Below are 26316 nucleotides of genomic sequence, written 5' to 3' on the forward strand. Positions count from 1 at the left end.
ATAAAAAGGAACCAACTGTTGTCACATAGAATAACATGGATGAATCTCAAAATAATCACGCTCAATAAAAAAGGCCAGACATTAAAATAGTACATTTTGTATGATTCCACTTACATAAGACTACAGTGACACAAAGCAGATCAGCGGTTGCTTAGGTGGGGGCCTTGGGTGGAAAAAGGGAATTACAAAATAGCACAAGGAAACTTTGGGGGTAACAGGTATGTTCTGTCTTAATTGTGGCAATGGTTTCATGGTTGTATACATGCCAAAAGTATCAAATTGTACATTTAAAAACATACAATATATCATATCAATTATGTCTCAAACTTTTATCTAGTTTTTGGGAGGGAGGTGGGGAAGGGCAGAAGGAAAGGGAGAGAGGATGTTAAGCAGTTTGCGTGCGCAGCCTGGAGCCTGACTCGGGGTTTGATCTCATGACCCTGAGACCATGATCTGAGCCAAAATCAAGAGTCACATGCTTAACTGACTGAGCCATGAGGGTGCCCCCTCAAATGTTAAAAATCACGATGAGACAAAAATTCACCAGTATTAGAATAGGTACAATTAAATTGAGGGTACTAAGTGCTAGTAAGGATGTGAGCAACTGGAACTCCTATACCCTGTTGATGGGGATATAAAATAGTTCAGCCATTTGGGAGACATTTGGCAGTTTCTTATAAAATTACGTAACAGTTACCTCATAGCAGCAGTCTCACTCCAAGGGAAATAAACACCTATGTTCACAGAAAAACCTGTATACAAATGATTGTAACAACTTTGTTTAAAAGTCAAAAACTGGAAGTGTCACCTGGAAGATGGATAAACAAACGGTGATATATCCATACAACAGAATGCTAACTCAGCAACAAAAAGGGAATTGAATGTTGATCCCCTTCGGTGACATAGATGGATCTCAAAAGCATTATGCGAAATAAAAGAAATCACACCCATAAGGCTATATACTATGTGATTAAATTCATGACATTCTGAAAAAGGCAAGAATACAGACCAAAAACCGATCAGTGATTGCCAGGGTATGGGGTTGGTGGGAACAGTTACTTACAAAATAACACGAGGAAAGTTTTGGGGGTGATGGCAAGGTTCTCAATTGTGCTAGTCATTATAAAACAGTGCATTTGTTAAAACTCACTGAACTGCACACTAAAAATGGATGAATTTTACTGTTCCTAAAGTCATCTTGGTTGGGGTACCTGGATGGCTCAGTGGGTTAAAGTGTCTGCCTTTGGCTCAGGTCGTGATCCCAGGGTCCTGGGATGGAGCCCCGCATCGGGCTTTCTGCTTAGCAGGAAGCCTGCTTCCTCCTCTCTCTGCCTGCCTCTCTGCCTACTTGTGATCTCTGTCAAATAAATAAATAAATAAAATCTTCTAAAAAAAAAAAAAAGTCATCTCGGGCACCTGGGTGGCTCATTTTGGTTAAGTGTCTACCTTCAGCTCGGGTCATGATCTCAGGGTCCTGGGATCAAGCCCCTTGTTGGGCTCCCTGCTCAGCAGGGAACCTTCTTCTTCCTTTCCTTCTGCCAGCTCATGTGCACACATTCTTTATGTCAAATAAATAAAATCTTTAAAAAAATAAAAAAAAAGTCATCCCAGAGGCAAAGATAATCCCTTTACTACAGTTGCAGAGGAAGAGGTCACTATGCATCATAAAATGAGTTCAAAAGATCTGATTTGGAAGAGTGTTAAATGAGAACTATCACAAGAACATCAGCCTTGTTCTCTACAATATATAAACCTGCATAAACATGCATAACTGTTACCATCTGCTAAAGTGAGTCTAACCTTGGAAGTGTTATCTGAACAAATGGGTCAAAGAAGACACCGAGACTCCAAAAACTATTCCCAAGTCATGTGAAAATAACCCTGAGAATAAATGCCTGCCCAAAAGTACAGCCTATACTTCTTGGTAAATTGTTACTTTGAATATATTACATTTCTGTATTCCTAAAGGTATAAACATTTGTAGGATCTCCATATCAGATCAGGAAGAGCTCTGGTATTTCCCACTTTCGTATACATGGTTAAACAATTAAAAACCTATGATTGGGACGTCTGGGTGGCTCAGTTGGTTAAGCGGCTGCCTTCGGCTCAGGTCATAATCCCAGCATCCTGTGATTGAGCCCCACCTCAGGCTCCTTGCTCGGCGGGGAGCCTGCTTCTCCCTCTGCCTCTGCCTGTGCTCACTCTCTGACAAATAAATAAATAAAATCTTAAAAAACAAAAAAACCTATGACTGCCAAATGTATTAACAAATGCTTGAGTACCTTACCTAGGTCCTCTGGAAAGCAGAGCCTCATACAAGGGTTAAAGTGCTAATGTTTTATTTGGGAAATGTGCAGACTAGTGACAGTGAGGGAAAAAAGGGCAGTGAAGCAAGGAAAGCTGCAAAGCAATGTGAGGTAATGGATTTCCTCATTAGCAGGGTCGTTTAGCAAGTGTCTGCTCAGTGGGCTAAGCTTTCTCTGGAAGGCTTGAAAGGAAAAACCTTTCCCCACAGTCCTCCACAGAAGGGAGCAAGGAGGGGGATGAATTTGCCTGCCAGGTGTCCTCCAGTCCTCTGTGTTTCACTAATCAAGGCTCCACACAGTGGGAGCTTCCTCCTCATTTCTGATCATCCCTTCATTGGCAGTTCAGAAAGCCCGATCCTGTGCTGGCAGTAGAGCATCTCCTCCAGCTCTAACGTGAAGAAATGACAGAAGAGAGAGAGCTTGGTCTGGAGGCTGTAAGGGCCTTGATTAACCTGACCTTTAGTCGGCTCAGGGAGTACAGTAAGGTTTGCTGCCAAGGTGGAAAAGGGGACTGTGGGCCGGGTGACAGATGGTGCCTTTGGGAAGGAAGGGGGGAGTTGAGGGAATCTGAGACTGTGCTTGGAAGCTGCGATATAAATGAAATAAATACTAAATAGTGACACAAGTTACCTTGTAGGAAAAGGTATGAATCAATAGGGGGTAGAGTTGGGAAAGAAGGCTTTACTGAGATAGGCTTCAAGAATGGGAATGATTTGCTCTCAGAGACCACAGCGCCATTATAGCCAAGGGAACAACCTGGAAGATAAAGACATGTGACATAAATGTGTACGGCATAATTCTGGGGCAGTTGTTAGAATTACATCAGAAAGGTGGTTCACACAGGTTCCTATATGGGGCTTCCTGCCACAGCAGGAGGGTTTGTGACTGACGTTACAAGACCAAATCGTGACTGAGGATACTCAAAGGCCTACACTTCTGGGACACAATGTATAAAAATCACGCTTGTTAGACTGAGGATAAATCCCAAACTCAATTTTATTGGCAGCAGATGCTCATTACACTGGCTGAACTGACCAAATATTGGCATCTCTATTTCTACCCAGAATGTCAAAAAAGGAATTTTTATGGTTTAAAAACTCAAAAGACAATGGGGAGAGATACCAAATGGTAGATGAGAGAGCAATAAAATGATCAAAGACAGCAACTGTTAGAATGGAGAAAATAAAACCTAAATGCGTGCAGCAAGGGGGAAGGAAACAAAAAGCGAACTGACAACATTATGATTACAAATCCACCATAGTTCAAGCAGGGCTTCCATCAGTTTTTAATGCCTCAATCTTAAGTACGAAAAGATGGGCAAAGGTTACCAGATATCCTAAGAACACCTCTCACGGGAGAGACAGGCATCAACAAACAAACAATTTAAAAAAAAAAGAAGGGAAACAGTTGATGCAGGGAACAGAAGAAACCTAAACATAGTTGGTAACTTTGGAGAAAAAAAAAGAATACATTCATTAAAAAACAAAAAAGTGGGTGCCCGGGTGGCTCAGTGGGTTAAGCCTCTGCCTTTGGCTCAGGTCATGGTCTCAGGGTCCTGGGATGAGCCCCACCCACATCGGGCTCTCTGCTCAGTGGGGAGCCTGCCTCTCTGCCTACTTGTGATCTTTCTCAGTCAAATAACTAATAAAATCTTTAAAAAATAAAAAAAAAAAATAGAAGAAAGGCAGAATAAATGCTGATACCTTAAAAAAAAGTATCAAAAAAAGTCATTCAGAAAATAATATATGGAAGGTAGAAAATAAAACTGAGGAAATTCTCCTGATCTTAAAAAAAAAGAGCAAAAAGGTTAAAAACTGAAAATAAGAGAAAAAATACATAATTAACTTAAAGTACATTTAAAAAAAAAATCCAATATTCAACTAATAGAGGATCCTGAAATAGAAGGGATAAAAACAGAAAATTTCCCAGGACTGATAGTCACAACTTGCCAGGCTGAAAGGGCTCACTAAGTATGCAGCATTACAAAAAAAAAAAACAAAAACAAAACCACTTTTAAACATATCATGAAATTCCAGGATATTTGAGATAAAGAAGATCCTAAAGCCTTCTAGAGAAAAATCACAGGTCACAAATATAAGCTTGAGAATCACAATAGCACAGGGTTTCAGGAGCAACAACAAAATGTATGAATAAGTGGATTCAAAAGGGCCTACCTACAAGTCTACAGCCTAGCAAATTATCAGTGGAGCGAGAGATTAAACTATACCCATTTCACACATGCAAGTCTCAATGGAACCTTGCATTGGGCTCAGAACTCAGCTTGGAGCCTGCTGAGGATTCATTCTCTTGCTCCCTCTGCCCCTCTCCACTCTCCCTCTCCAACAAACAAATATTTAGTGTTTGCCTTTGGGCAGTGATACCTGTGGGGCAGGAGGAGGGACTGTTCTTTTCCACTGTAATCTCAGTAGAACTATTTGAATTTTAAACTATTCCTACGTGTTTTTTTTTTTTTTAAAGATTTTATTTATTTGTCAGAGAGAGCGAGCGAGAGCGAGCACAGGCAGACACAGTGGAAGGCAGAGTCAGACGGAGAAGCAGGCTCCCTGCGGAGCAAGGAGCCCGATATGGGACTGGATCCCAGGACGCTGGGATCATGACCTGAGCCGAAGGCAGCTGCTTAACCAATTGAGCCACCCAGGCGTCCCCCTACGTGTTTTTTAAATAAAAATGAAAACTTTAAAAAAGCTTAAAAGGCTACTGAAGACCTTTTAAAAAAATGGGAGTGGCTGGTCCCTTTAGCCAGAAGACTTTTAAGGGGTATGGTGCGAGTAGAAACCAGAACTCTAGTATGGTGAAGAATAAATGAAACATGAGAAAGCGAAAGCAGCCTCTTTTTTTGTTGTTTAGTTTTTTAACAAACCACGTTGACTGAAATGGGAAGGGGACAGAGGGGATAACAGGGTCACTATTTCTGAAGGCAGCAGTACTTCTAAGGAGGGCACTTCTGCTGGCAACGGCCTCCTTGGAAACCGCCTGCCAAGGAAAACTATCAGAGTAGCTGGATTCCCACGCCTGCCCCTGCTTGTTCTTTCCCGTATGCCTCACCATCTGTCTGACTCCAGTTTCAGTCCATGTGAGCCTTCAAGGTGTAGCCACAAGAGCAGCCTTTCAGCAAGAAGAACTTCCAAATCTGTTACATGTGGCAGGCCGAGGACCACTTCCTGAGCATCTCAGATGACGGGCAGCAGTGTGATGGAGCTAATGAGACACAGGCCAGGGGACTGGCCGAACTAGAGCACTTCCTCACAGTCAGGTTCCACATGTTGTTCAGATGGAAAAGACGATAAAGAAAATGCCTGTCGCATGCAGTATGAGACATTCTAGGATAAAAATCTTCAAAGTCAGAAGCTTTAAAAACAAAAATGAAGCCAAGCTGCCCAAGTACTCATCGAATATCTACTGAGGCTTAGGATGTCATGTTGGTGAGACACTTTATTGAGCAAACGGGTCTCTGGCTTCCTCTGCAACTAGAAATATTTAACACCTCCCAAGTGATCCATCTGTATGTTCCAGAGGTATACCCTCAGGAAAGAGAACAGAAAAAGTCAAGATCAAGGCACCACTCTACTGTAAGGCAAGAGCAAAAAGATCCCAGTGGGTTATGTTCAACAGACAAGTAATAAAACAAGGAGCCATCCTTGTCCACAAGTCTTCCAGACAGCCCAGGCTTTAAGTGTTGTATCCTATTTTGTTCATTAAAGAACTTCTGTAGTCTATAAAAGTTCTCAAGTTTTCTGAATAGTTCTACCCAGTTGGTAACAATTACCCTGTGAGGTAAATTAACCAGCATTCTGGTTTATCAGTTTCTCTTGCCCAGTTGAGAGTCTATTACCTAAAAGTTTATCTGTTCTTGTATTAGATGGTATATCTGACAATTCAGTGAAAGAAGCTGGTCAAATCCCACAGCAGACTACCAAAGAAAGAAATGTCTAACCACAAAAATACAATTTCTAGGGGCACCTGGGTGGCTCAGTCGGTTAAGCGTCTGCCTTCGGCTCAGGTCATGATCTCAAGATCCTGGGATCGGGCCTCGCATTGGGCCTGCTTCTCCCTCTCCCTGCTGCTCTGCCTACCTGTGCTCTCTCTCTACCTCTCTCAAACAAATAAAGTCTTAAAAAAATATAATTACTAACTTCAAGTAGATTTTAAAGAGATTGTCTCTTAGGTAGGTTTTAATAGAAATCTTGAACAATTAGGGGAAAAAAAGATAGCCTTAATGATTGGGCCAATAATAGAACATGACAAAAACACCAAAAAGTTCTGCACATACCCTCCTATCACAAGTCTAGTCAGAAAGAAACACATCGATAAGGAAGACAGAATTTTTAAAAAATAATTTACAAGGGAAATTCTTTATTACTTTCTCAGTCCTAAAATACCATCTTCCTTTAAAAAAAAAAAAAAAGACTGAATGACAGATTATTTCCTTTACTGTTGCAAATACTGCATATTTATCGACAAAGAGGTATCAATGTAATTTTTCTTTAAGCTTGAACACATGAAGGAGCAATAAAATAGATTATAAACCTCACATTTGACCTGATCTTATAAAAAGTCACTTCAACTGTCTTCAGTCCTGCTCTATCTGCAGAGAGATTTCTAGGACAGGTTTGTATCATTCGGTCCATCCACAATAGGTTGGATAGGAGAGTCTGTAGTAACTGCCCGGATACCACACTGTATTCTGGGCTGCTTGACTGGCGTTTGGCTTTACATTCCAAGAGTACCTCCTTTGTGAATAGTCCTCTCCAGGGGGACCAGGAGGAGGGATATGGCCTCTCTGGTAAATGTTCTGGTTCTGTGAAAATTTTCTTAAAGAAAACAAAAAGTAATGTATTATTATTAGTTTTAATAAAATATCTTAATAAGCTTTATAAAATAATACATAAACACTCAGGTTCTACTGTCTTCTCCTTGTACAGCCTTAGCAGATAAACTGCTTCATCTTTGGATTTCTTAGTTCTTTATAAAATGGAGGTAATACCTTCCATCTTCATGGGTGGTTTTCAAGGCAAATTAAGACAATGTATTTAAATTACCTACCACACACCTTGCCACACAGTAGGTTCCCAAGAGCTGTTCCAACCCTTCCCTACAGAGATAAATGCCCACTTTTCTAATCAAATACTTTCTCCCCAAGTCCTGCAGAGTTGATGTAGACAGTATTAAGGTATTTCTTTTTAAAAACAGAGAGCTGCTTTCACTGTATAAAATACATATATAAATTAGCTATAAAGAATAGAAATTCTGGGGCGCCTGGGTGACTCAGTGGTTAAAGCCTCTGCCTTCGGCTCAGGTCATGATCCCAGAGTTCTGGGATCGAGCCTCACATCAGGCTCTCTGCTTGGCAGGGAGCCTGCCTCCTCCTCCTCTCTCTCTCTCTCTGCTTGCCTCTCTGCCTACTTGTGATCTGTCTGTCAAATAAATAAAAATCTTTAAAAAAAAAAAAAGAATAGAAATTCTAATTATTAACTACATGTAACAAATTTAGGAAATTGAGATTGAAATTTAATTGTTTCAAAAGCAAGATCAATAAATGTAATATAGCATACTGGAATTTTATATTTTTCCTTATAATTTGTATTTACTCTTTAAATAACAACCTTCCTTATTCTGCAAACTTTACCACTATTAATAGAGCCTAAGAATGCAAGATCCTTTTTGGTAATCACATCAAACTTTTGGCTTAAACTAAGTTTAGAATCAGTGAAATTTTCCAAGTCATTTTCCCAACTGCCTCTGAAAATTCACATATTCCTTCCCATCCTATGCTTTATTTTCCAGCCCCGAATGCTAAATATGGCGCAAATGATACCTCTGGTCAGCTAGAAAACATCGGTTCTCACCATTTTCATGTGTTTGCACTAATTTACAATATAAATTTCTATTTCAATTCTAGAAAAGAGGACAGAAAAGATACCTTACTGACTGCTGCAAATCCTGGGTTTGGCTGTGGAAATGCCGAGAAGGAACTGGGTAACCTTGGGTCTGATGTAGGTTATACCAATGTCCTTGGTTAACAGGCTTATACAGTGGTGTGGACTGGTTAATAGTGGGGTGGACTGGTTCCATCATGTGTGTTACATCTTCAAAACCACTTGATCTGGATACACTGGAATCCCAATTCCTCAAAGAGAATGTTTCCACACAGTATTACTGGTTTCCAAATTCCGTAGCCAATTTAGTGACGATATTTTGGCCCATGAAAATAACAATCCCATCCTCCCCTCCCTGCTTGTTTAAAGTTCCCTGAGCAAGTAAATAAGGTACAAGAAGAATGAACACATACAACTTCCATGACGTAAAAGCAGATCTCCCTAACCATAGATCTCACATATAAAATGCAACTTACCTTCTGATGGGACCTTTCTGAAGGTCTTCAATATAGTTTTGTCTTTCCAAGCAATGTCCGCGGCACCTATTGAATACTGAAGAGTGGGTGAACTGTTAAAAATCACTACAAAAAGCAAATCTTTCCCAGAGAAAGCATGTCAAAGCTGAAAGCCAGTGACTAATCATTCAGGCAGTTATACCTCACTATTTCCAGATACATCCCTTTATAAACTTTTGGCAAAAGAATGTATTATATCAGAGCAAATGAATTACAAACATTTCTCTTCTCCAAAATCTGAGAAATTCATCTACATTTCCACCTTCAACTTTTATAAAAAGAAAAAATAGTGACAACCCTTATACTTACATTCAATTGCATCATCTGGCCTCATGCCTTGTACATCAATCAAATATCTAACAAAACAACATAATTCAAGTCATTTATATATATGAAAAGAAAAAAATCAAGTGTTTTCAAAAAAGGTCCAATTTCACTTACATACATAAAAATCCTAAGAAAATATTAGCACATCTAATCCCATAATTAAAGAATGATATATCATGACCACAAAAAGCCTTTATTCCAAGGATGACCCAACTCTAGCAAATCTATTAATGTAATTATTTACATTAATACAACTTAATTACTAAATGAAAGAGAAGAAAATAAAGGACCAAATTGGCAGATGTTAAAAAGGTATCTGAAAAAAATAAACAGTTATTTTTGGGTTTGTTTTTTAAGATTTTATTTATTTGAGAGACAGAGTTAGAGAGCAGAGCAGGGGGGAGTGGAAGAGGGAGAGGTAGAAGCAGGGTCCCTACTGAGCAGGGAGTCCAATACAGGGGCTCAATCCCAGGGCCCTGGGATAATGACCTGAACTGAAGGCAGATGCTTAACCTACAGAGCCACCCAGGTGCCCCACAACAGTCATTTTTATCAAAGTGTTTTGTATATTAGAAACAGGACACTTACTTAATATGACAGTATTTATCAGGAACCAACAATAGAAAAAGACAAATTGGGAAAAATACTAACTCAAATCTAAATACTATCTAACCAACACTATGGGTCAGAAGCTTAGGAGTCACTGCCACCGCCAGCCATTTCTCCCTCACCCTCAACACACTACCAAGTCCTATCAATGAATAGCTCTAGAATATGTCCACATCTTTCCTCCCAAATGACCACCACACCCTGGTCCAAGCCACTGCCATGCCTTGATTTCTACAAAGCCTAACTTTTCTCCTTGCTTCCACTCTTCCTCCCCAAATATTTTCATAGGAAGATGTCCACAATATATTAAATTATAAAACGGGATGTCTAGTATATTCTCCACTTAGCATCAAAAGGATGGCTTGATAATGCAACTGTGATTATGTTCTACATACTCACCCTGAACAAAAAACATTCAATGGTTTTCAATTACTCTTAAGTCCAAACACAGACCACGTGATCTAGCTCCTCCCCGTAAACTTTTTTTAAAGTAATCTTTGGCCCTTGAATTCAAGACACCAAGATCAAGAGTCATATGCCCTTCTGAGTCAGCCAGGTGCCCCTCCACCTCCATTTTAAACTTTTATTTATTTATTTATTTTTAAGTAATCTATCCTGGGGCTCAAACTCATGACCCTGAGATCAAGAGTCAAATGCTCTACCGACTGAGCCAGCCAGGCACTCCCACACCCAACACCCCCCCCCTTTTTTTTTTAACTTTTCTGCTCCATTTTAACATCGTATTTCCCATGGCCCAGCCTCCCTGGCTCATTCCAACACAGCATATGCTTTCCTATTATCAGTCTTTGCTGTTCCTTATGCCTAGAATTCTCTCCCCAGTGTCTAACAGTATCTAACCTCATCATCCTTCAGGTATCAGCTCAAACATCCCCAAAGAAACATTCTGTATTCTCCATGCTAAGGTCAAATCCCCCCTATTAATATGCTCTCAGGTACCATGTCCCTCTCTTTGGCATTTATCAGATTTGTAATTCCACATGCATATGTGTGATTCCTGAATGTCTATTCATACTCTCTTGAGTTCACAAAAGGCAAGTCAAGTCTCTGAGGTCTTTCTGCTAGCACCCAGCACAGTGCTTACACAGAGCAGATGCTCAGTCTTTTCTGAATGAACAAATGTATCAATACTTTGATTCAGAAATTCCATTCTGAATTAAATTATCTGAGAAAATAGCATATATATTCAAATTTGTTCATACAGGAATGTTCACTGATTCAATGTTTTAAAATATTAAAAACTACTGACTTTTATGTTCATCAGAAAACAATAAAACATTGCAGCTTCTAAAAAAGAATGAGGTTTCCAAATATTTTCATAGGAAGATGTCCACAATATATTAAATTATAAAACGGGATGTCTAAATATTAACACCTTTATATTACATGTATAAACTTATATCTGTCTGCATATTTAAGTCTGAAAAATATGTAGTAAATTGTTCCTGCTGGTAATCTCTGGGTGGGGAGCAAGACTGCTTTCTAAACTTTCATACATTTCAATACTGACTGCATTTTTTGCAACTAGCTTACGCTATTATTGTAAACAAAACAACTTAAACATGGTCTATCTCCTGGGGTTGGCGACTCACCTGCAGATGAGATAGCCAGTCCTGTTTAAACCGTGGGTGCAATGAACACCAATAAGTTTGTCTACAAAATAAGGAATACAGAGTTAAATAAGTGAAGTAGATACACTTAAAACAAATCCTACTATTTTCTTTAGAGTACCATTTATTAGTTGCCACTACCACAACCCTGAAAAGGAATAACTGATAAGGAGTGTGTTATTTTAGGAATACACTCTAAAAAATTATTTCACATAAAGTCGAAATTCACTGCCCCTGAGAAATTCTGCATAGCCCCTATAAGAAGCAATCGTGTAACTGGGGAAGGCCTAGTCAGGTACTAACAGCCAAAATGGCATGGAGACGAACCCAGCTTCTTACTATAGAATGTCCATCAGTAACTGATTTAATTACAGAAAATGAATGCAACCCCCCCCAAAAAAAAAAAACAGGCTAGAAGAATCAAACTTTTTTTGAGTAAAACAAATCAAATGCCTTTTCTTTGGATACTGAATATGAAAAAGAACAGTTTCTGCGGGATTCTTGAATTCCCAAAGCGCTTCCCTCCCTGCTCTCATTTGCTGCTCCCCACGCGCCACAGTCTGCTGATGAAAAAGTCAGACTTGGTGACGGAAGCCCAAGCTGCAAAGCAGGCAGACAGAGCAAAGATTAGAATCAAGTCTAAGATTTCTCCAGCTATGCCATAGTATCTCTTAGTCCATCGTTTGAAAAAATTACGTGAGAGGCGCCTGGATAGCTCAGATAGTTAAGCGTCTGCTTTTGGCTCACGTCATGATCTCTGGGTCCTGGGACTGAGCTCCACCTCGGAATCCCGGCTCAGCACAGAGTCTGCTTCTCCCTCTCCCTCTGCCCCTACACATGTTCTATCTCTCTGTCTCAAATGAATAAAATCTTAAAAAATAAAATAAATTTAAAGTGTGTGAGAAATTAAATGAACGATTAAGTGTAGCTGATCTCTGCAAAATGTCTGTCTGTGACTCGGTGGTGTCTGGTAGGAAAGCACTCATCACCTGCCTGGGTTACTGTCTCCCTACCTCTAAATCTTGTCTATTTCAAGTAATTCTTCATATGGAAGATGGGGATCTTCCTAAAATACAAACTCGTAGGGTTGCTCCCTTGCTTAAAAATCTCCATTTAGCATAGAAAAAAGCCCAAACTTTCAACAAAGCATTTAGAACTCTTTAAAAAGGGTATCATCAGTCTCTCCACCTGAACTGTATGTCCATAATGATTCAAACCAGGACTTCCAGGGACCTCCATGACCACCTCCTCCTGCCCCCTGCCAACCTCCCAGACCCCATTTTCTACAGCGCTGACCTCATACACGTTCCCCACCGCAGCTGCACTGGTCTGCAGCTGTGCTGAGCATAGTCCTGCCTCAGGGGCTTTGCACCTAATATTCCCTCTGCTTGGCAACACTCTGTCCCCCCAAATTTCTCAGATATCCAATGATTCCTCATTTCTTTTAAGGCTCTACTCAAATGACATCTTAATAGAGAGGCCTTCCCTGATCACCCAACACAGGCCCTCCCTTCTGAATCCTGTTTGTTATTCTCCAAAGCACGTTATCACCATCTAACATTTCCTATAGTTACTTATTTATTCCTGTCCCCCACTAGAATGCAGAGTATAAAAGGGCAAAAACTTTCTTCCGTTCTGCTTCCTAGAACAGTGCCTTTAAGTTAAAAGGTGTCCTATAAATGTTTGTTGAAATTCAACAGGTGAATTCTATGCCCTTTCACGCTATCCTCTGGTCATTACAGAGGCTGTCTCTCCTGGGCGCAAGGTCAAGGCCTGTGCCTTTTGCACTTGCTCCCCAAACCTGAATATTCTGGCAAAATCCTCTTCCCCACAGCCTAGCTCAAATGCTGTCTCCTCGGTCAGGCCTCCCTCAGCCTCTCCTCCATATTCCTGTTGCACTTAATTCTTTTTTTTTTTTTTTAAAGATTTATTTATTTATTTGAGAGAGAGACAGTGAGAGAGAGCATGAGCAAGGAGAAAGTCAGAGGGTGAAGCAGACTCCCCATGGAGCTGGGAGCCCAATGCGGGACTCGATCCCGGGACTCCGGGATCATGACCTGAGCCGAAGACAGTCGTCCAACCAACTGAGCCACCCAGGCGTCCCAATACTTAATTCTTTTATTATAATTAACCCACTCTCTTACAGTTACCACACGTTTGTCTTCCTGGGTACTGTCAGTTTCTAATGAACCTCTGTATCCCTGGGCCCTGCCAACAAATCTAATAGGCTCTCAGCATTTACTGAATCAACGTATTTTCTGAGCCTCTACCGGCTCCAGGGAGTGAAGAGTTGAGTGTCCTCCTTTTCTTCAGAGAGCCTGGTGTCTGTGGGAGGGGCTTAGAGCAGAAGGAGCCAAAATGGATCAAAAGCAAGCTCTCCAGACTGCCAGGGCTGAGAGCTCAGTGAAGTCAGCACAACACAGGCAGGAGACCAACATGGGACAGCACATGAACAAACAAGACTGATGGCCCTGTTCACATGGACTCACGGGACCGAAGGGATACTGTACAGCAGCCACACACAGAAGCCGGGGAGCCACGAGCAGCCTGGCAGCCGCACCCTAACATCCTACGAGGCGATGTTTCCAAGACGAGTTAATACAAATCAGAGAGTCTACTTCTTTCATAGATGCTGTGGTTGTCAGAGGCAGGGCCAAGCCTCCCAAGTTTTAAAGTATGGGGAAGATCTGGGAGCGGGGCTTAAGATATTGAAAAGCCAGTGCCTGCATGAGGCAACCAGGTTACAGTTTTGAAAAATTATCTTAAAATTCCCATCCCTTTCTCTCACGCCTGCCATCCCCTACTTCCCCACCGCTATCTCTATTTTTTCTCTCCTACTCCCTGTTTATATATGTCTATGTATATATATGGAAGATTTACTCTCTGTCATATTTACTTAACAAAATATAGGCTCCTCAAGCTAAATTTAGAGAATAAAATGAGCACGTGGTCCTATAGATTGGTGGCTTTCCAAAGACTAAAGATTCCTCAGTCTTAAAATATGGCAAATACCACATTCTTTCTGATAGTCAGGTACAGAAATAGGTAGGTGGATCCTTAAAATTCAGAAGCTAATAGCTTGCTAAGATCTATTGCCCACAGAGTAAGACAGATTTTGAAGCAGGAACAAGAAGCGCCAGCTTTTTAGGTCCTTCCTTGTCTGAATGAGAGGTAGAAGTGTCCTTCCGCATCTGTATCCAAGTGGAAAACCAGTAGGAATATCTGAGATGTGCACAACGGAGAGGCCATGCCCCGGGTGCACCTTGTTTTGCTCTGCTTCCAGAGCTCCATCTCACCCCAAATCTTTCCCTTTTGTTGTCTCTTTTATATACACCAAGACCTTGACATCTTTTTTCCTTGTTTTCAGCAGAGGGTCACACAAGTCATGCTCCCCATACCCTTTGACCCAATACCCTGACATCCTTAACCTTTCCCCCCATACCTCTCACCTCTGAACCAATAAATGAGATAAATGAATGTTTTAATTTTCGTATATATTTCCCAAATATTTTTAAAAGAGATGAGGAAGCTAGTTCACATTTCTTATTAAAGCCAAACTAAATTGTTAATTAATCTGTGACCATAAAAGTAAGAACACCTCAATCTATCTCCACCATCTGACATATCTACCTTAACATTAGCAAACACAAGCCTAACGTTAAAACTATTAAACACACTAGAAGTTCCATCCCCATTCAAAATGCATAGCAAAGTTCAGGTAAAAGAAAAAACAACAACAAACTCACCGTTATCTCTATTTTCTTTTAAAAACTCATTAACAGCACATTTGAATTTAAAAATAGTGTCATCATCAGGCACCTGATGCCCAATTGTATAAATTTTTAAGTAAGGAATAGTTTCTGGAAAGTCCTATAAGGCAAAACCAGGAAAATGCATATTATTTCATTTGTAAGGAAAGAAGTAAAAAGTAACCAGAGAAGCCAGAATATAAACCAAGAGATTATTAATAAACATAGTTTGTCAGTAATTCTGAAAAAAGAGCCATTTTTCCCAAGCTGTTCCAACCAGGAAGTACCATCTGTAGTTATTCCCTAACTACAGAATAGGGAATAAAAAACTGTACAGAATGGAGAGGCAATAGGCATACAAACCTGAAAGCTGAGTCCATATGAATACATGTATATAAAATGATGAATAAGTAGTTCTACTAAATATTTTATATCTTAGGGGTGCCTGGGTGGCTCAGTGTGTTAAAGCCTCTGCCTTCAGCTCAGGTCATGCCCTGGATCGAGCCCCATATTGGGCTCTCTGCTCAGCGGAGAGCCTGTTTCCTCCTCTCTCTGCCTGCCTCTCTGCCTACTTGTGATCTCTGTCTGTCAAATAAATAAATAAAATCTTTAAAAAAAGTTTAAAAAAATATTTTATATCTTAAGGGTTATAAGGCAGCTGTGATTTAAGCAGAACAGGAGAACAGTGTCAGAAAAACTTGGATTTTGTATTGTAGAGAAAGCAAATTGCAGGCACTGTTGAGAACTGGTATTCTTGGGGTGGGAGAAATTAGACACCAATAAAAGATGAAGTTAAATGAAAATCCTATGGTTCTGAATTGAAATGGAAAGTACCAGTATGAACCTATGATTTGTTTTATATTGAACACATTTCCTAGCCCTGAGCCCAGAAGAAGCCTAGAAACAACTGATGTCATGTCCAAAGGACTTAAGAGCCACACTGAGAAGCAACTGGGTAAAGGCAGGGCCTCAATTTCTGCCTCAATGAGAATAATAGCTGCAATGAAGTCCATAATGATACAAAAAGTAAATAAATAAATTTATTGGTTACCACCAGAGGATATTAGTGCATCAACTCATCATTTTGACACCTATTAAATAAAATGCTTCTACAATTGGGCAACCAAATAGATGAGGAGGAAGAGGAAGCTTCTCTTGATAAAAATATACCCAGCTCATAAATGAAAAAGGAATAGAAATTCATTATTTTTTGAAGTCCCAAATGAATTAATGGATGTAGGTATCAATCATCAATGACTACTAGTATCACAGAAAGAGATAATCACTTATATGTCTCCACAGAAGAACATATCATCACTCCTGAAACTGTCCTCCAAAAACAAAAACAACACAAAAACAAACAAACAAAAACCCAAACAAGCCTGAATCTGATCAAGCCTCTAGGTCCAACTACCAATTTATAGGAAATAAAAGGACTGAACAATATGTTAACAACACATGGGGAGGGAATCATCAAATCAGAATGAACAAAATACCTGGTTTCTCCAAAAAATAAAATTCACCAGGGGAAAAAAAAGAAAGTGAAAGAGACATGGAGGGAGAACCTACAGACTAAATAAGACGTCAGAGACCTAATAATCCAAGTGTGGACCTTATTTGGATTTAATTCAAGCTCTTAAAAAACATTTTTTATGACACTTAGAAGACAACTGAAAATTTGAGCACTGACTGGATATTGAATGTTAAATAATGATAGTAAAAAATAAAAATCCTACATTTTAAATATAAATACCAAAAATATACAGGTTAAATTATATGATCTATGGGATCTGCTTCAAAATAATATGGGATGGGGGTGAAACCAGTAGGTGTACAGATGAAACACGATAGTCATCAATTAATAAAGATTAAAGCTGGATGAGTTCGTGGTTGTACAATGATTACCCAAAGTATTATGCCTGTTTTGTGTATTTTTTTTTTTTTATTTTTATTTTTTTTTATTTTTTTTTTTTAAAGATTTTATTTATTTATCAGAGACAGAGAGGGGGAGAGAGCGAACACAGGCAGACAGAATGGCAGGCAGAGGCAGAGGGAGAAGCAGGCTCCCTGCCGAGCAGGGAGCCCGATGTGGGACTCGATCCCAGGACGCCGGGATCATGACCTGAGCCGAAGGCAGCTGCTTAACCAACTGAGCCACCCAGGCGTCCCTGTTTTGTGTATTTTTAAAACTTGTGATAACTGTTTAAAAACAAAACGACAATGGAAAAGTCTGATGGTTTCTTGAAAGTTTCTAAACATGAGACTATCATGATCCAGTAACTCCATTCCTATCTATACATCTAGAGGAGCTGAAAGCAAGGCTCTGACCCAGTACCAGTACACCAGTATTCACAGCAGCATTATTCACAATAGCCAAAAAGTGGAAATAACTCAAGCGTCCATCAAAGGTGAATGGATAAACAAAATAGTGAATGTACTCGTAATGGAGTATTACTCAGCCATAAAAAGGAGTGACATTTTGTTACATGGATGAACTTTGAAAACATTATGTTTAGTGAAGTAAGTTAGACACAGGACAAATATCGTATGATTCCACTTATGTGAAGTACTTAGAATAGTCAAATTCACAGAGACAGAAACTAGCATAGAAGTTACTGCTGCAGGGAGAGGAAGTGGGATTATTTAATGGGTATAGTTTTGGTTTAGGATGATGAAAAAGTTCTGGTTAAAGACAGTGATAATGGTTATACAACACTGTCAATGTATTTAATGCCACCAAATTGTATACTTATGAACACTTACGATGATTATTTATGTGTATATGACCACAATAAAAAAAAAAAAAATCAAGAGGAATAACTGAATTCAAGTGTCAATTCTTCCTTTTTTGAGACTCTAGTTCTATCATCTATAGACTGAGCAACTGCAATCATCTATCCTCTGAGCTTCGTGCAGAGTAAGCACTCGGCAGGAGAGGTCAGTACTGCTAATGCTTCATCAGCAAAGGACTGTTGCGAGGATTAACTAAGTTAAAGCATGTAAAGGTACTTTTTAAATAGCAAACTGCTTTACAAATATTAATAAACATTAGGGGTTACTGTTTCCAAGGCCACGAAATTGGTCACAAGGATAATTCCTTTCCACCAGGATGCCACACAGGCCAAGAGATTATATGGGCTCTTTTATCAAGAGATACTAGGACTGACTGCTATAGCTTGAGCTTTCTGGTCACTTACTGGTCACTCACAGTTGTAAAAATAAGTCAGTCAGTCATGGCAAGGTAATATATGGCAAAGCATATTTAATGGCAAGGATGGATGAAAAATGAAGTTGTTATTTATTCAGATCTGTTACTTGTATGCAGTTACTCATTTAAATTGAATTCAGCTCATTAAATAAAGTCATTTATATTGTGGGGAAAAAAAAAGAGATACTAGGAAAAGAAAAGCAGGAAATTTAGAGAACAGTTGTCTTTTACCACAATGCTCACATGCTCAGGCAACTGCTTAAAATAAGTGCTAAAGACATAATGGATATGCATTTCTTGCTACTAGAGTTACTGAAAGTTTATTTCATTTTCAAAATATAGAACAAAGAAGCTTATAGAATTTCTTCAGCACATACAGAGTCTACTATCCAATATTACAGTTTTTAGTTCCTGTCTTTAATCTCATTTTGAGACACCAATAAGAAATATGTACTTAAGGAAACCACTAAGTTCCCCTTTGAACTATTATCCATGGAAGAAAGCCAACATTCACCTTAGCACAAGACAGCAATTCCTGAATTACTATGCATTATTATAGTGGCAGAAAGTAGGTTCTTTTCAATGAAGGGTTCCATTTACCTCTGGTTTATAATAGCGGTGAGTGTAAGTTAAATCAATAATTAGTCCAAGTTCTTCATTCTGTTTTTGGATTTTGTTAAAAAGATCCAAGGGTGAAAAACGTTCTTCTGGAGCAAGGTGCTTTTCAAAACTCTGTTAGAATGAAATAAGAAAGAGCAAACATGTGCTTAAAATCCTTTTCCATTTATTCAAGCCTTGTGATGCCAACACAACAGATTCAAAGCAAAGTTTCCACTCTGCTGGAATTGACAAGCTACATTACAATCCTTTCTTCTAGAGATGAGAGGGAAGAAAATAAGCTCACTTCTTTGTATTTCTGTGTTTGTTTTATGTTGATCTCCCAACCAGACTTTAACTCTCAGAAGGCAGGGACCACATCAATTCTGCCCACCACTGTACGTCCAGCTCCACATGGAACACCTGTAAATAGGTACTTTTAAGTACTTCTTGAGTACTTACATATATGAAAGGTGGCTTTTATTGCTAAATATTGTTTTATGTATTTAGCTTATTTACATACTCTGCTCATTGATCTGTTTGGTTATTCAAATGCCAGCAACACACTATTTATTATTATTATTATTAAACTAACAGACTAGCTTTTACAGCAGTTCCAGGTTCAAAGCAAAACTGAGCAGAAAGCAGAGTTCCCTCTTCTACCCTCTCTCCTTTACCCCCCCACAGAGTCCCCCCATCCACGTTCCATAGCACTGTGGTCCGTTTGTTAGAATGGACCAACACTGACATGTCATTTTCAAATCAGTATGTATCATACATTCTATGGGCTTTGACCGATGTATGACCTATATTTACCCTTATAGTATCACACAGAATAGTTTCACTGTCCTGAAAATTCCCTGTGCCCTAGCAACACTTTTAATATAGGCTTAATACCTGGCAGGGCTACATGATCCCTTCCACCATTATTGCTCTTTCTCAGAATTTTCCTGGCTATTTAGGTTTACTTTTCTCTATGAGTTTTAGAATTGCCCTATTTGAGATGATGTTAAATTTATAATAAATTAATTAGGAAGATTTGACAGATTGATGATTTGTATTCCACACAATACTGTGAAAGTTTTGAAGAGAAAATTAATTACAGTAAGGCATACAATCTCTCCAGTAAGCTTTTTTTTTTTTAAAGATTTAATTTATTTATTTGGCAAAGAGAGACGCAGCAAGAGAGGGAACACAAACAGGGGGAGTGGGAGAGGGAGACGCAGGCTTCCCACTGAGCAGGAAGCCCGATGTAGGGCTCTATCCCAGGATCCTGGGATCATGACCTGAGCCAAAGGCATACACCCAACGACTAAGCCACCCAGGCGCCCTGTCCAGTAAGCTTCTTGCAGACCTAGGGCCGATGGATCAACTATCATCTCTAGCTGTGTGAACAACTAACTTTAAATAAGTAATTTAAGTCACAAACCCTTTAGGAAGGCTTTCTGTCTGTTATCAATTCTCCCTCCTCTGAAATCCTTGATATTTCTTGCCATGGCATTTATGTGATACTTAACATACTCTAATTTATATTCCAATGTGCATGAGAACTGACTGTCAAGTACTGGGACTGCTTTTCTTTGGGTGACTTCCATGAAACACACAAGAAATCAATGTCACATTTTACTTCCTGACTCAGAGCATAAGTAAGACCTGCAGTGGGGTGGTTATGCAGCTCTGTAATCCCCTTTACAGGGCCTAAATAACCATATCATACAGGAAAGATTTGTGGCTGGAAGGGAAACCACGGAGTCTTCCTATCTTCTATCTTGCTGATGTACTTTTAGGCAAGAGGCTAAGCAGGGACTCTGGTAGAACCTCAGAAATCCACTTTTAGAGGCCATGGAGTAGGGAGTTAGGGAATTAGGACAATCGCACAGAGGAAAGGAGCAATATAGGAGATAATTCACAGTAACTACAAATGGGAGGGGGGTGTCCATTCCACAAATATTTGCTAATATTTATTACATGCTAAACACTGTTCAACTTATTCAATAGCACCATGCTTGGTGTTGATGGATGTGAGTAAGAACCATATGTTTACCTTTATGAAAAGACTAGTTTTTAAGTCTAGATGCAGAAGAACTAATATAACAGGTAATAAAGGAACTCTGACCTATGAGTCACAAACTAAATAAATTCCCAACATACTCAAAGTAGGCTTTTCCAGATACCAATCCATTCTATGCTGGCCAGTTTAATGAGACATAAGTCTTTTCTCATTTTTTTTTTTTTTAAAGATTTTATTTATGTATTTGACAGAGATTACAAGTAGGCAGAGAGGCAGGTAGAGAGAGAGGGGGAAAGCAGGCTCCCTGCTGAGCAGAGAGCCCGATGCGGGGTTCGATCCCAGGACCCTGGGATCATGACCTGAGCCGAAGGCAGAGGCTTTAACCCACTGAGCCACCCAGGCGTCCCATTTTCTCATTCTTTTTATACTAGCCAAATGTTATCCCCACCTATTCCTTCCTTAGTTCAAACAAAAACACAATTTTCAGGATCTCCTTGCTGAAATCTTGACTTACTAATCCACAGCATTGGGGTCTTTGGGGTGTTTATTGGTTATGATGATGGGAGTGAAGGGGTCTTACTAGCATTTAGTGAACAGGGGTTATGAATGCTAGAAATCTTGACAAATTCCTTACAGTCCTACAAATGTGTCTCATACTTGAATTACTTTTTTTTTTTTTTTTTTTTAATGATGAGACTTTATTGCCCTGCAATTAAGAGTATTCAAATAGGGGCACCTGAGTGGCTCAGTTGGTTAAGCATCTGCCTTTTGCTCAGGTCATGATCCCAGGGTCCTAGGATCAAGCCCCATGTCTAGCTAGCTCCTTGCTCAGCGGGGAGCCTGCTTCTCCCTCTCCCTCTGCCCCTCCCCCTGCTTGTGCACACGCACTTTCTCTCTCTCAAATAAATAAAATCTTTAATAATAATAAAAAAATAAAAATACTCCACACATGTTTTTCTACATAACTTGTGAGTGATCAAGGTTAACTAAAATATTAATTTTCATCATCTGCTTCACTTCACGTCTTCTTTTTTTTTTTTTTTTTTTTTTTTAAGATTTTATTTATTTATTTGACAGAGAGAAATCACAAGTAGTCAGAGAGGCAGGCAGAGAGAGAGAGAGGAGGAAGCAGGCTCCCTGCTGAGCAGAGAGCCCGACGCGGGACTCGATCCCAGGACCCTGAGATCATGACCTGAGCCGAAGGCAGCGGCCTAATCCACTGAGCCACCCAGGTGCCCCCACTTCACGTCTTCTTGACCAAGTCTTCATTTTTCATTCCAACTGCATGTCTTTGAGGCAATGACGAATTTTTTACCACCTTAGTTATGGACTGGAACATTCGCTCCCCTGCAGCTACCTAAATGCTCATTACACGCAATTGTGCTCATTTTATCGCATTTTATCACAGCCATCCTCAGACACGTTTTCAGAAAAACATCAGGACGACCTTCATTCAGCTTCACCTCACAGACTCTGCTGTACCTCGAAGACCCCCGCAACCCCAGAGACACTGCTGCTGGCCTGCATGGCCAATGGTGCCTCAGGGTGCGCCCTCCTTCAGGGGCCACCCGGAGAATGACTTTGGAATATCCTATTCAATGCTCATACAGGTGAAAAACTGTTTCACAATTATCCAAGCCTTAGAACCTAACTTCATGGGACGCCTGGGTGGCTCAGTTGGTTAAGCAGCTGCCTTCGGCTCAGGTCATGATCCCAGCGTCCTGGGATCAAGTCCCACATCGGGATCCTTGCTCAGCAGGGTGCCTGCCATTCTGTCTGCCTGTGCTTGCTCTCTCCCCATCTCTCTCTCTGATAAATAAATAAAAAAATCTTTAAAAAAAAAAAAAAAAAAAAGAACCTAACTTCATTTCACAAATAAACACGAGTTTTTTGGCCTAGTTTTAAAGTACATTGACTTTTCCAAGACAGTAATCACATTATCAGCCAAGTAAAGATCGTATACTAGGTTTTATTTAAAAATCTATTAAGAGCTGTTCACTATATGGAAATTTCTGCCAGCAAGGCAAGAAAACCCACCTACTTCAACCTGGATTTGCAGTTTTTGTATTCATGATGGAAGTAATTGACTATGTTTTTATTTCTAGAATAGGCATGCCCAAATATTTACATACTGAAATTAATACATATTACTTTTTTATAAATTACTTTATTTATTGTGTATGTTATTGGTTTCAGCATTACATTGATATTTTTCTTTAAAATTAAGTATGGACGTAGTATTTATATATGATTTTTATTTCAGAATAGTAAAGGGGATATAACAAAGTTAACAAAGTATTTGCTATTAAAAAGGGAAAATGGAAGGGTGCCTGGCATAGAGCATGTGACTCTTATTTTTTCTGTCCCTGAGATCAAGACCTGAGCTTAGATCAAGAGTCAGACCCTTAACCAGCTAAGCCACCCAGGTAGCCCTGAGCATGGGACTCTTGACCTTGGGGTTGTGAGTTCAAGCCCCACACTGGATACAGAGATTACCATACAAAATAAAAACTTTTAAAAAAGGGGCGGGGGGGGGAGCACCTGGGTGGCTCAGTTGGTTGAGTGGCTGCCTTCGGCTCAGATCATGGTCCCGGACTTCCGGGATTGAGTCCCGCATCGGGCTCCCAGCTCCTTGGGGAGTCTGCCTCTCCCTCTGACCTTCTCCTCTCTCATGCTCTCTCTCACTCATTCTCTCTCAAATAAATAAATAAAATCTTTTAAAAACAAGGGGGGGGGGCAGAGAAACAGTGTGACATGCTCAAGCACGAGTATTCTACACCATGAATTCGGATTTGTGAAAGAATACTGAATTTACTTTTGCTCACCTTTTTTAAAGGAACTTTGAAAGCAATGAAACGAGTCCCAGGCATCCGTTGTCCAATTGGGAGGTAGTCTTTCCACCTATTAATACATTTTTGTTAGCCAGATTTTATGTTAGCCTGTCTCCCTGAATAGAATGAAGGCTCCTTGTAAATGGAAACCATAGCCCACACAGTAGGTCCCCTCTTCTCTTTGCTTTGAATTTTGCTGTTCCACTTATTCAACACCACCTAGTAACAACTTCCACTCTCTCAGACACAAGGCAATAAAACAGTGCAAAAGTCTCAACAAGTAAGGCAGACTTAAAGCCAGAGTTGGCCAGTACTGTTGTATCCCTGATAAAACCTAGACCAATCCTGAATACTAAGATGTCATTAATACATACCTGTCGACTGAAATCATTTAAATTCAGTTCTTTCACTTTAGTTTATTTTTAGTCCTTATACAACTGATGCCATCAAAATCAATCAATAGGAAACTTCAAGTTCATATTTTAAAAGACAACCTGATAGAAAAGGGGCTGTGAACTTCACTTAGTAATGTTAGGAGTCACAGCTAAAAGTGATACTGGAGCTGATGTCTGTAGGATGAGTTAGTTAAATAAGGTTAATTCAGTATAGCTAAAGCACAGAAAGTGAGGACAAAAGTGGCACAAGATGGGGCTGGAGAAGCAAAAGAAGAGTCTAGATTATGCAGAGACTTAAAAGACCATGGTAAAGAGTTTCTTTTTATTCTTAAAACAATGTTTTTGATATATATTTTTGAGCAATATTTGAACTAGTTTATTAAAATGACTTCTTGTGTGAAGAATGGATTGGAAGGAACAAGAGTAGATAAACGTACACTAGTTAGGACCTAACTGCAACAGATCGGTCAAATTCTGTATTTGGATGCTGACAGAAACTGACAGGTTAAAGATATTAAGGAGATAAAATGAAAGGGACCTGATGCAGAAGATGGAAGGAAAGGAAGGGCTCAAGGAATACAAGAGTTCAATGCACACACAACCAAAGCCTCAAAATTAATCATTTGTACAGAAGCAGCCATCTCAAATGAGACGTGTTAGGAAGCAACAGTATCCCCTCCATAATTCCTAGAAATATTATAAATCAGCTTTTTCGATGGAAAAGTTCGGATGTCCTGGTGGGTTTTTTTCGCTCGAACTAGGTTATTAGTCATATTTGCTGTGCCAAAATAACACAGCTCGAGGAGCTGAGGGAGACTCCAATTTGGTAATTAAGGGGCTGTCCCCAACATTGGCAGTCCCATCTTAAGCCATCCCTCCGCATTTTACCGGAAAAGCAATGGCCAGAGCCTCGCTTTCAATAGAATGGGGAAAAATCAGAACCTCACAGATGATCGGAGACCGTGGGCGGAACAGCTAGAGCATCGTGCCTCCCAGCTGGGGCGGACCACAAGCGTTCGGCGGGGACAGGGGCAGGCAACCACCACAAGAGATGGAGCCCAGGCCCAGGAGCTCGGAGCTGGAGGGCCACGCCCCGGGGCCAAGGCTGATTACCTTTCCGGGACGTGGTTTCCGCGCTTCTTCTTGGCTGAGCTACGTCCAGAGAACGCGCGTCCCTGGCCCCAGCCGCCGCGGGCATGATGCCACTGGCTCATCTGGGCTCCAAGATGCCGCCCACCCAACGGCAAGAGCGACAAAGCCGCCAGCCCAGCGCCTTCGGTGCCAAAACAAGATCCGGGACCGGAAGCGAATAGGCAGCAACCCACGTCGTTCCCAGGCCCTTTGCTATTGCGCACGCGCCACCGACAGCCGTGATGACGTAACCACGCAGGCCGGCCGACTATAGTTTGATTACTAAACAGGAGTCGGGGAACTACAGTGCCCTCCTAAGCTGGGGGCCGGTAGCACAGGTTTGATTAGCATGTTGGTTCACTTCAGAATTCAAACAGTGCAGGATATGGAGTGAAAGTTAAGTCCCACTCTTGCAGTTCCTTGTGTGGTTCTTCCAGATATTTTCCAACTGCTCACATTCACACTTACTGTGTGTGTGTATATATGTATATACATATCGATATCTATCTATCTATCTATATATATATATAAGCATATGTAGGTATCTCCTATTTTATACAAAAGCAGTGTAGTATATGTATCCTCCAATCTATTTTGGATGCTGATTTTCCCAATTTATGCATACATCCGTTCTATTCTTTTCAATGCCTGGTATGCATAGTATTTCATTGATTATAAGAAACATAATCTGTATAACCAGTCCAATACTGATGGACTTTTTGTTTTTTTCAGGTTTTCGTTCTGTATTACAGACAGGCTGCAATATGAGTGCCCTGAAATATGTATACATCTATATCTGAATCCCTAGAAGTGGAATTGTTGGAGTGAAGGATATGTAGACTCAAAATTTTCAAAGATACTGCCTCACTGCCCTCCAAAAATATTGTATCAGCGGCACTCTCACTCACACTGAAACTATTATTGGATTGTTATCATGCACCTTAGAGTTTCACGTTAAAGGTGGACAGTAGGTATTTAGGTTTTAGAAAAAACAAAAAAACAAATAAGAGTAGAAGCTCAAGTCTAAGATTTCCACACAGTATCAGGCATAGGGATCTGTACCTGCTAGAAAAACTTAATTTCTGCTATATGTGGAACAGCAAAGGACAACA

At 40.1% G+C, this 26316-nt stretch overlaps 1 protein-coding gene across 1 annotated transcript; it reads right to left on the reverse strand.

Moving 5' to 3' along the window:
• Window positions 1-6660: 6660 nt before the first annotated feature.
• Window positions 6661-25425, reverse strand: DUSP11 (dual specificity phosphatase 11). The gene is made up of 9 exons (XM_059188071.1): window positions 25187-25425; window positions 23673-23748; window positions 18840-18971; window positions 15029-15152; window positions 11265-11325; window positions 9028-9074; window positions 8680-8755; window positions 8248-8454; window positions 6661-7138 (listed from the first exon to the last, which is right to left on the reverse strand). Exons 1-9 carry the CDS (start codon window positions 25285-25287, stop codon window positions 6943-6945), a joined length of 1020 nt encoding a protein of 339 aa, XP_059044054.1. The 5' UTR covers window positions 25288-25425; the 3' UTR covers window positions 6661-6942.
• Between the last annotated feature and the right edge of the window lie 891 nt (window positions 25426-26316).

Source organism: Mustela lutreola, chromosome 9, assembly GCF_030435805.1.
Source record: "Mustela lutreola isolate mMusLut2 chromosome 9, mMusLut2.pri, whole genome shotgun sequence".
Taxonomy (NCBI): Eukaryota; Metazoa; Chordata; class Mammalia; order Carnivora; family Mustelidae; genus Mustela; species Mustela lutreola.